General features: G+C 45.8%; 1 protein-coding gene across 3 annotated transcripts in view; it reads left to right on the top strand.

Moving 5' to 3' along the window:
• LOC126413549 (uncharacterized) overlaps positions 1-12,043 on the top strand; it is a 241,448-nt gene that overhangs the window by 108,673 nt on the left and 120,732 nt on the right. For all 3 annotated transcript variants that reach the window (XM_050083275.1, XM_050083273.1, XM_050083274.1), the window contains one exon: positions 5,049-5,164. In XM_050083275.1, coding sequence (XP_049939232.1) covers positions 5,049-5,164 — 116 coding nt within the window. The remainder of the gene's footprint in view (positions 1-5,048; positions 5,165-12,043) is intronic.

The following is a 12,043-nucleotide window of genomic DNA, read 5'->3' as shown; positions in this document are numbered from 1 at the left end:
TTCTCCTCTGCGGCCACTTTTGCAGCCAGTTGTGTCAGATATTGACAGACTGGTGCAGAATACTATTGATACTATGCTGCAGCAGCAATGATACCCTACTCCTCCGGCTCATCTTGATGATGGCCAGTACCAGGGTGGTCTGAAGATATAGCCACAGCTATCAGGGAATGCCACAGTGTGCTTCAAAGGCCCAAGTGATATAATGGATAATTTAATAGCATTAAAAATATTCTGGACGAAAGTGCGGTTTTTAATAAAGAAAAGGAATCGGGAGTGTTGGTAGCAATATGTCGCAACCATGTGATCCTACACCCCATAGTCCCAAGTATGGGCTAAACTCTGCCACATTTGCAACCATCCACCACCCACGGCAGTTCCTGGCGTTCTTGTCAATGGTCATATCTGCACTGATCCCGCGGTACTTGCGATTTTTTTTTTTTTTTTTTTTTTTTTGCAGCACACTTCGCTGAAGTGTCCGCTTGCAGTCATCACCATTCTCATTTCTTGACCCAGAAACACCTCATTGAGTGATGCCCAGTATCTTTCCATGCATACAACTCTCTATCGTATAATGTCCCTTTTAGTGATTGGGAGCTTCGCAGCGCTTGGGCAGAGTGCCAAGATATGGTCCCTGGACCTGACAAAATCCATAACCAAATGCTCAAACATTTTTGCGCCAACAGTTGGAATGTATCCTTTGGCTTCTTAATTGCGATTGGTGAGAGTGAGTGTTTCCCTCTCACTGGCAGGAAGATATTATTATTATTCCTGTCCTGAAACCAGGAGTAGACCCACTTGTGCAGACCTGGGCCTACGTAAATTGGGTGTTTACAAAATTCCGTGTGAATGCCGCAAATCATATATAGGGCAAACAACATGAACTGTGCAGGAATGCATTGTGGAACACCAACGGCATACTTGCCTTCTCCAATCCGCCAAGTCCGCAATTGCCGAACATTGTATTTCCACAGACCATTCCATGAATAACGACGACACAAAAATTTTGGCCCATACATCAAACTTTTGGAGCTCGATTATCAATGAATCTGTGGAAATAAGATTTTTTGACAATGAGACTCTCATCAATCGAGATAGCAGTTATCAGCTAAACCCTGCTTGGAATCCTGTTACAGAGAAACTTCGTAGTCGACATAGTTATCTGTATAAAGATGAAAATCAACCTGATATCGATATGACAAGCTTTCACTGTGGAGGGCGCGAGGCGCAGCGCACGGAGTTGTTATGAACGCGCACGCTGAGCAGCGCATGCGCAATGTCATCTGATTATGGCTTTAAATAGCAGAGCTGAGCGCATACTCGCCAGTACTACTACAGTGGTACTCACCTGAAGATGGCCAGAAGACTCTGTGCCGAAATATCGTGGCAAGACGTTACTGATATCCAGCAGTTCTCACGTGTTCTTATGGAACATAGACCCACTTATTTAACTACCTGCCAATCTTTCCGACAAATGGGCTGTGTAAGCTATTCGAAAGAATGGTCAACCACCATCTTTGTTGGTGCCTTGAAGCTGGAGGGCATACATCAAGAATCCAAAGTGGCTTTTGGGCTTTCAGGGCCCACCATAGAATTTCTGGTTCTTTTGGAATCCGCAGTGCACAATGCTTTTGCGCATTGCCAACATCTGATTGCTGTGTTCTTTAACCTACAGAAGGTGTGTGATACCACCAGGTATCACATCCTGCATGAGTGGGGTTTCTGGGGAAATTTACCCATTTTTATCCAGAATTTCCTATCTCTCAGGTTTTTTCGGGTTTGGATAGGTTCGATAACACTGTTTGCCATTGCCATCAATGGTATTGTAAATGCAGTGGGCCCCACAGTCTCTCCGTCACTGTACGTGGAAGATCTTTGCCTGTACTTTGCCTCTGCATCACTACTCATTGCTGAGCATCAACTTCAGGGGCTGTCTGGAGAGTCCATGACTGGGCCTTGAATCACAGCTATCAATTTTCTCCTGCAAAATCACGAGTTGTGCATTTTTATCGACTCCAGACTGTGCACCTGCAGCCAGAAATTTATCTTGGTGACCAGTTACTTGAAGTCATTGAAGCTTTCCAATTCTTAGGTATTTTATTTGACCAAAAGCTAACTTGGCTGCCACATATCTGCTGGCTCAAGGAAACTTACATGAAGAAGCTGAATGCTCTCTGTTTTCTTAGCCTCTCTTCCTAGGGCGTGGACCTTACAGTTCTTCTGAGATTTTACAAAGTGCTGATTTTTTTCCGTTTGGACTATTGATCCACTGCCTGTGGGTCGGCAGCACTGTCCATACTGAGCTTGCTGGACGCAGTTCACCACACTGGTGTGCGGTCAGCAACAGGAGCCTTCCATACAAGCTTTGATGACGGTCTCTTGGCAGAAGCCGGTGTCCCACTACTGCGGGTTAGATGACAGCAGCTTCTGGAAAGTTAAGCTGTCACAATCAGTCAGATGTCTGCTCATCCATGCCACTCAACTCTGTTCCCCAACCAGCAGTTCGGACTGTTCGTGCATCACCCAAAACTGCGAAGACCTCTGGGATCCGACTTGCTACTCTACTGAAGGACCTCCAAGAACCTCCATTAGCCTGTGTCCCTAGAGCTCCGTCTCGGCACACCCCCATGCCCCCCCCCCCTCCCCCCCCCCCCCCCCCCCCCCCCCCGCCCATGTGCTGTACCCTGTCCTGTGATATGGATGGACCTCTTTTGTGGCCACAAGAAGGATGCTGATCATATTCTTCTCTAACACCTGTTTCTTTTAGTCCTCCACAATTATTATAATTCATTATGCATCTACACAGATGGATCGAAAGCCAGTGACAGGGCTGATTACGCTTTTGCACATGCAAGGAGACAAGACAAAAGAAACACTCTCTTCTGAGACCCTGCAGTGTATACACTGCAGAGTTGTTCCCATCTCTCAGACTTTGCGGTACGTCAAATCCCAGGCCACGATGAGCTTTCTGATTTGTAGCAATTCCACGAGTTGCTTAAAAGATATAACCTCGTGCTATCCCAAAAATCTTTTGGTCACCAGCATCCAGGACCTATTGGCTGACCTCTACAGCTCTGGAAAGACAGTGACTTTCATCTGGACACTGATCCACATAGGCATTCCAGGAAACGAACATGCCAAACATTTAGCTAAAGACACAGCTACAGGGGATCAACTTGACTTTGGGATACAAGACACAGACTTACGATTACAACTTCAATGCAATATTTTGAGGTTCTGGGTATTGGAATATCAGGCTACTATGACCCAAAACATGTTGAAAGTGATTACAGGGCCCACTAAGTTGTGGTATACATCTTTCCAATTGTCTTGGAAAGATTCCATTGTGTTGTGCCAACTGCACATTGGCCATACAACTCACCTACAAGTTCCTTCTATGTCAGGAGGATCCTTCTCACTGCAGCTGTGGTAGTCTACCGATGATAATGCATGTTGTTGTTGGGTGCGCCCTGCTGGCCAATCTGCAGTACACTCTCAGCTTGCCTACCTCACTATCTCAGATGCTTGCGGATGATGTGACAGCCAGTACCAAAGTGTTGCATGTCCTGAGATCGAGTGGATTTTACTTTAACCTATAATACTTTTCTGGTTCTGGGGGCAAGAGCTTCCAGTGTGGTGGGTACCTCCAAGCAACTGCAGGTTACTATCTTCCCCTGTCACCTTGTTATGCCTATTTGAGCAGCCAACAGCCAAGTTGCTTCTCCCCCCCCCCCCCATGATAAGAAGGGACTGATGACCCAGTAGTTTAGTCCCTTTAAACACATAGTCGTTATCATCGAAAAATTTGTACCAGCTTCAACATAATAGCTGAAGTATAGAAGGCTTCCACTGAAAGCTATCCGTTTAACTGACAATGGTCCCAGTCATCCTTCCAGTGTGACTCTTTAGAGTTCAGTGGTATACAAGCAGTCTTTCTTCCACCCGTGTGACAGCCCCAATGTAGCCTGTGGACCAGGGAATTTTGGAATCAATTATATGTCATTATTGACATGCACTTCTTGTCTCGTTGTTGAATGAATTGGAAAATGACTCTACTGAGGCTATGTTGAAGGTATGGAAAACAACCAATGTATGTGACATTTTCCCAAACAGCAGAAGCATGGGATAAAATGGAGAAACTACCATAATGAAGAGCTGGAGAAAAGTTCACACTTTTCCATCCATTCATGCAGATTGGAGGGAATGCGCTAATCAATTTGGAATCATCAGTTGCTGACAGATTGCATATTGACATGTTCCACAAGCTTCCAGGATGAGGAGTCATTGTGAAGACGATGTTGCAAAGTGGCTAAATGAGTAAAACAGTGAGACAGACCAAATTTTAGCATATGAAGAAATAACTAAGAGGTGCAGGAAAGTAACAATGAAATGATGAAGAGGACATAGGAGGAGAGCGCGTGAAGATTTCTCACACTGCTAGTACTGCAGCTGCAGACATTTTTCTGGAGTACATTACATAACCACCATGTATGTGAAGTACTGATGTTAATGCTTGTAAAACAGTTGTGTGATAAAGAATGCCACCATCATGTACTGTCATTGCAACTACTAAAAATTCGGGACATGTTTCATAGTGAGTTATACTACTGTATATATACATTCTCAAGGACTAAGTGTCCTATGAAAATGAATGTTTCTGTGAATTTAATACAGAATAGTCCCTGTGGGTTTAAACTAAATTTTAAACACACTCAATAATTTATAACTTTTGCTAATCTGGCACCCATTTGTGCAGGGAATGGCCAGATTAGCGAGTGTCTAGTGTATTATTGTTCTTGTGGCTAGATAAAATATTGTTTTTGTACTGCAAAAGTACCCAAACAGGTACGGAGCGATCATGTAAGGTATCTAACCGCAGGCTAAGGTAGCAAAAGAATTTAAAGTATGAGACAGAGTGCAAGTTACAATGTCTAAATCATAAAATTAAAGCTTGTAGCATTGGCATTTGGTACTACTTTTTACAATAAAGATGCTGAGAAGCTCTGTATTTGTTCAATTTATTTCTTAATAGCTTTTTTTCCCACCCATAGGCTAAGGAAAATAATGAGTTGCTGGAGTGTGGTTGTTGCTATGATGATGAAGTTCTAGCAGAGGACACTGTCACATGTATTGAAGGTCATATATTCTGCAAAACCTGCTTGCAAAAGTAAGTACTGACTTGGTTAAGTTAGTTATAAAATGTATATGTCTTTGTTTAACCCTCTCCCACTATCACTACACATCCCTCCTCCATCCTTCTTCTTTTGCCTGAATTCCCCCCCCCCCCCTCCCCCCCCCAATTAGTCTTATCATTACCTCCCTTTCTTCCCTCTCTACACCATGATCTCTCCTCTCCCCCTCCACTTCCCTTCCTATGCCAATCTCTCTTCCCCTCTCTGTCTTTTACCACCTCTCTCTCTCTCTCTCTCTCTCTCTCTCTCTCTCTCTCTCTCTCTGTCACTCACACACACACACACACACACACACACACACACACACCATTTTGTCATCACTGTTTCCTTTGTTCTTTAAGCATCCATACTTCCATTCCGCTGAAACATCATTTCCTTTGTTGTCATTCCACAACTTCCCCTTACTTGCCTAACATAGTGCCTGTTAACCTGAGGGTCGTGACCCCCCAGGGGTTTGCAAAGTCTTGCTTGTGTGATTGCAGTCACAGGAGGAAGCAGATAATGTATGTTTCATGACGATCTGGCGGGAGGTGACAAGAGTGTCTATATAATTATTCCAGCATCTGCAGAACAGAAATCTGACAGCGAGTGTCAATAATGAGGAGAACACTGCAAGTGCCATAATCTAATTGCCCAGCAACTTGGTTCAGTGGAAGAGAAGTCAAAATAAGTGAAAACTTGTCTTGGCTTATCCATAGAGACTAGACGACCAGACTTTTTCTGGGGAGGGGGAATATATATATATATATATATATATATATATGTATAAATATAATAGAGGGAAACATTCCACGTGGGAAAAATATATCTAAAAAGAAAGATGATGAAACTTACCAAACAAAAGCGCTGGCAGGTCGATAGACACACAAACAAACACAAACATACACACAAAATTCTAGCTTTCGCAACCAATGGTTGCCTCGTCAGGAAAGAGGGAAGGAGAAGGAAAGACAAAAGGATATGGGTTTTAAGGGAGAGGGTAAGGAGTCATTCCAATCCCGGGAGCGGAAAGACTTACCTTAGGGGGAAAAAGGGACAGGTATACACTCGCACACACACACATATCCATCCATACATACACAGACACAAGCAGACATTTGTAAAGGCAAAGAGTTTGGGCAGAGATGTCAGTCGGGGCGGATGTACAGAGGCAAAGATGAAGTTGAAAGACAGGTGAGGTATGAGCGGCGGCAAATTGAAATTAGAAATTAGCGGAGATTGAGGCCTGGCGGATAGCGAGAAGAAAGGATATGCTGAAGGGCAAGTTCCCATCTCCGGAGTTCTGACAGGTTGGTGTTAGTGGGAAGTATCCAGATAACCCGGACGGTGTAACACTGTGCCAAGATGTGCTGGCCGTGCACCAAGGCATGTTTAGCCACAGGGTGATCCTCATTACCAACAAACACTGTCTGCCTGTGTCCATTCATGCGAATGGACAGTTTGTTACTGGTCATTCCCACATAGAACGCTTCACAGTGTAGGCAGGTCAGTTGGTAAATCACGTGGGTGCTTTCACACGTGGCTCTGCCTTTGATCGTGTACACTTTCCGGGTTACAGGACTGGAATAGGTGGTGGTGGGAGGGTGCATGGGACAGGTTTTACACCGGGGGCGGTTACAGGGGTAGGAGCCAGAGGGTAGGGAAGGTGGTTTGGGGATTTCATAGGGATGAACTAAGAGGTTGCGAAGGTTAGGTGGACGGCGGAAAGACACTCTTGGTGGAGTGGGGAGGATTTCATGAAGGATGGATCTCATTTCAGGGCAGGATTTGAGGAAGTCGTATCCCTGCTGGAGAGCCACATTCAGAATCTGATCCAGTCCCGGAAAGTATCCTGTCACAAGTGGGGCACTTTTGGGGTTCTTCTGTGGAAGGTTCCGGGTTTGAGGAGATGAGGATGTGGCTCTGGTTATTTGCTTCTGTACCAGGTCGGGAGGGTAGTTACGGGATGCAAAAGCTGTTTTTAGGTTGTTGGTGTAATGGTTCAAGGATTCCGGACTGGAGCAGATTCGTTTGCCACGAAGACCTAGGCTGTAGGGAAGGGACCGTTTGATGTGGAATGGGTGGCAGCTGTCATAATGGAGGTACTGTTGCTTGTTGGTGGGTTTAATGTGGACGGACGTGTGAAGCTGGCCATTGGACAGGTGGAGGTCAACGTCAAGGAAAGTGGCATGGGATTTGGAGTAGGACCAGGTGAATCTGATGGAACCAAAGGAGTTGAGGTTGGAGAGGAAATTCTGGAGTTCTTCTTCACTGTGAGTCCAGATCACGAAAATGTCATCAATAAATCTGTACCAAACTTCGGGTTGGCAGGCCTGGGTAACCAGGAAGGCTTCCTCTAAGCGACCCATGAATAGGTTGGCATACGAGGGGGCCATCCTGGTACCCATGGCTGTTCCCTTTAGTTGTTGGTATGTCTGGCCTTCAAAAGTGAAGAAGTTGTGGGTCAGGATGAAGCTGGCTAAGGTAATGAGGAAAGAGGTTTTAGGTAGGGCGGCAGGTGATCGGCGTGAAAGGAAGTGCTCCATCGCAGCGAGGCCCTGGACGTGCGGAATATTTGTGTATAAGGAAGTGGCATCAATGGTTACAAGGATGGTTTCTGGGGGTAACAGACTGGGTAGGGATTCCAGGCGTTTGAGAAAGTGGTTGGTGTCTTTGATGAAGGATGGGAGACTGCATGTAATGGGTTGAAGGTGTTGATCTACGTAGGCAGAGATGCGTTCGGTGGGGGCTTGGTAACCAGCTACAATGGGACGGCCGGGATGATTGGGCTTGTGAATTTTGGGAAGAAGGTAGAAGGTAGGGGTGCGGGGTGTTGGTGGGGTCAGGAGGTTGATGGAGTCGGGTGAAAGGTTTTGTAGGGGGCCTAAGGTTCTGAGGATTCCTTGAAGCTCCGCCTGGACATCAGGAATGGGATTGCCTTGGCAAACTTTGTAAGTAGTGTTGTCTGAAAGCTGACGCAGTCCCTCAGCCACATACTCCCGACGATCAAGTACCACAGTTGTGGAACCCTTGTCCGCCGGAAGAATGACGATGGATCGGTCAGCCTTCAGATCACGGATAGCCTGGGCTTCAGCAGTGGTGATGTTGGGAGTAGGATTAAGGTTTTTTAAGAAGGATTGAGAGGCAAGGCTGGAAGTCAGAAATTCCTGGAAGGTTAGGAGAGGGTGATTTTGAGGAAGAGGAGGTGGGTCCCGCTGTGACGGAGGACGGAACTGTTCCAGGCATGGTTCAATTTGGATAGTGTCTTGGGGAGTTGGATCATTAGGAGTAGGATTAGGATCATTTTTCTTCGTGGCAAAGTGATATTTCCAGCAGAGAGTACGGGTGTAGGACAGTAAATCTTTGACGAGGGCTGTTTGGTTAAATCTGGGAGTGGGGCTGAAGGTGAGGCCTTTGGATAGGACAGAGGTTTCGGATTGGGAGAGAGGTTTGGAGGAAAGGTTAACTACTGAATTGGGGTGTTGTGGTTCCAGATTGCGTTGATTGGAATTTTGAGGTTTTGGAGGGAGTGGAGCTGGAAGTGGGAGATTGAGTAGATGGGAGAGACTGGGTTTGTGTGCAATGAGAGGAGGTTGAGGTTTGCTGGAAAGGTTGTGAAGGGTGAGTGAGTTGCCTTTCCGGAGGTGGGAAACCAGGAGATTGGATAGTTTTTTAAGGTGGAGGGTGGCATGCTGCTCTAATTTGCGGTTGGCCTGTAGGAGGATGCTCTGAACAACAGGTGTGGATGTGGGAGAGGAAAGATTGAGGATTTTTATAAAGGATAGGAGTTGATGGGCGTGTTGATTGGCTGAGTGGATGTGTAGGTGAAGGATTAGGTGGGTGAGGGCAATGGATTGTTTGGTTTGGAACTGGTATAGGGACTGATGGAAAGAAGGGTTGCAGCCAGAGATGGGAACTTTAAGTGTGAGGCCTTTGGGGGTGATGCCAAATGTCAGACAAGCCTGAGAAAATAAAATATGGGAGTGTAATCTGGCTAGGGCGAAGGCATGTTTGCGGAGGGAATGTAAATAAAACTTAATGGGGTCGTTGTGAAGGTGTTGTGAGGGTGACATGGTACTAGAAGGTGGAAAGTGGAACACGAGGCTGAAATGAAAATGAAAATATGAAAAAATATATGGGGAGAGATAAAGGTAAAATTAGAAAGCAAATGGAGATCTGGTGTGAAAAAAGGCGAAAAAGGGTTGGTCAGGGCTGGGCTATGTTGATCCTGTGGTGAACTTGTGTAGGTAGATAATGATGTGCATAAAGGTTAGGTGGTTGTGTTGCCGCCAAAACACGTTAAAGGGTGGAGAAATTCGGGAAAATTTCGAAAAAACTACGTGAGGATGTATTAAAAGGAGTGGTTTGGTGGTGGCAGATTATGGAGATGAAGCTAACAATTGTTTGATGAAGAAATAATGACGTTAAAACCTGTGGGAAGCGGCTAAAAATGATCGGTGATGTGAGAAAAACGGAAATGGAAATAAAAATAGAAATGGAAATAAGGCAAAAGTTATTAAAACTGCCGAAAGGGTTGTTTAATAGCTAAAAGGAACTGTTTGTGGACTGGAAACGGTGGATTTTATAGCAGCAAAGCGGAAAAAAAATTTTTTTGGTTATGGTTTCGAAGTGATTTACGTATTATTACGTATTATTGAGTGTATATCGACGGGATAAAATTGTATACTGGATTACGGTAAAAAAGGAGAAGGTGAATAGAAAGTGAAACTGCTGGCAAAAACAGAAGGAGGAAATAAGACGACAGAAAAGACTTCGAAATGTAACAGTGACAATAACAATGACGATAACAATAACAAACGTGATTGTTGGCTTCAAATTAATGATATGAATATAATAGAGGGAAACATTCCACGTGGGAAAAATATATCTAAAAAGAAAGATGATGAAACTTACCAAACAAAAGCGCTGGCAGGTCGATAGACACACAAACAAACACAAACATACACACAAAATTCTAGCTTTCGCAACCAATGGTTGCCTCGTCAGGAAAGAGGGAAGGAGAAGGAAAGACAAAAGGATATGGGTTTTAAGGGAGAGGGTAAGGAGTCATTCCAATCCCGGGAGCGGAAAGACTTACCTTAGGGGGAAAAAGGGACAGGTATACACTCGCACACACACACATATCCATCCATACATACACAGACACAAGCAGACATTTGTAAAGGCAAAGAGTTTGGGCAGAGATGTCAGTCGGGGCGGATGTACAGAGGCAAAGATGAAGTTGAAAGACAGGTGAGGTATGAGCGGCGGCAAATTGAAATTAGAAATTAGCGGAGATTGAGGCCTGGCGGATAGCGAGAAGAAAGGATATGCTGAAGGGCAAGTTCCCATCTCCGGAGTTCTGACAGGTTGGTGTTAGTGGGAAGTATCCAGATAACCCGGACGGTGTAACACTGTGCCAAGATGTGCTGGCCGTGCACCAAGGCATGTTTAGCCACAACTTCTTCACTTTTGAAGGCCAGACATACCAACAACTAAAGGGAACAGCCATGGGTACCAGGATGGCCCCCTCGTATGCCAACCTATTCATGGGTCGCTTAGAGGAAGCCTTCCTGGTTACCCAGGCCTGCCAACCCGAAGTTTGGTACAGATTTATTGATGACATTTTCGTGATCTGGACTCACAGTGAAGAAGAACTCCAGAATTTCCTCTCCAACCTCAACTCCTTTGGTTCCATCAGATTCACCTGGTCCTACTCCAAATCCCATGCCACTTTCCTTGACGTTGACCTCCACCTGTCCAATGGCCAGCTTCACACGTCCGTCCACATTAAACCCACCAACAAGCAACAGTACCTCCATTATGACAGCTGCCACCCATTCCACATCAAACGGTCCCTTCCCTACAGCCTAGGTCTTCGTGGCAAACGAATCTGCTCCAGTCCGGAATCCTTGAACCATTACACCAACAACCTAAAAACAGCTTTTGCATCCCGTAACTACCCTCCCGACCTGGTACAGAAGCAAATAACCAGAGCCACATCCTCATCTCCTCAAACCCGGAACCTTCCACAGAAGAACCCCAAAAGTGCCCCACTTGTGACAGGATACTTTCCGGGACTGGATCAGATTCTGAATGTGGCTCTCCAGCAGGGATACGACTTCCTCAAATCCTGCCCTGAAATGAGATCCATCCTTCATGAAATCCTCCCCACTCCACCAAGAGTGTCTTTCCGCCGTCCACCTAACCTTCGCAACCTCTTAGTTCATCCCTATGAAATCCCCAAACCACCTTCCCTACCCTCTGGCTCCTACCCCTGTAACCGCCCCCGGTGTAAAACCTGTCCCATGCACCCTCCCACCACCACCTATTCCAGTCCTGTAACCCGGAAAGTGTACACGATCAAAGGCAGAGCCACGTGTGAAAGCACCCACGTGATTTACCAACTGACCTGCCTACACTGTGAAGCGTTCTATGTGGGAATGACCAGTAACAAACTGTCCATTCGCATGAATGGACACAGGCAGACAGTGTTTGTTGGTAATGAGGATCACCCTGTGGCTAAACATGCCTTGGTGCACGGCCAGCACATCTTGGCACAGTGTTACACCGTCCGGGTTATCTGGATACTTCCCACTAACACCAACCTGTCAGAACTCCGGAGATGGGAACTTGCCCTTCAGCATATCCTTTCTTCTCGCTATCCGCCAGGCCTCAATCTCCGCTAATTTCTAATTTCAATTTGCCGCCGCTCATACCTCACCTGTCTTTCAACTTCATCTTTGCCTCTGTACATCCGCCCCGACTGACATCTCTGCCCAAACTCTTTGCCTTTACAAATGTCTGCTTGTGTCTGTGTATGTATGGATGGATATGTGTGTGTGTGCGAGTGTATACCTGTCCCTTTTTCCCCC

This window comes from Schistocerca serialis, chromosome 1 (assembly GCF_023864345.2).
Source record: "Schistocerca serialis cubense isolate TAMUIC-IGC-003099 chromosome 1, iqSchSeri2.2, whole genome shotgun sequence".
Taxonomy (NCBI): domain Eukaryota; kingdom Metazoa; phylum Arthropoda; class Insecta; order Orthoptera; family Acrididae; genus Schistocerca; species Schistocerca serialis.
The sequence above is the reverse complement of the archived record's forward strand: the minus strand, read 5'-3'. Positions and strand labels throughout refer to the sequence as shown.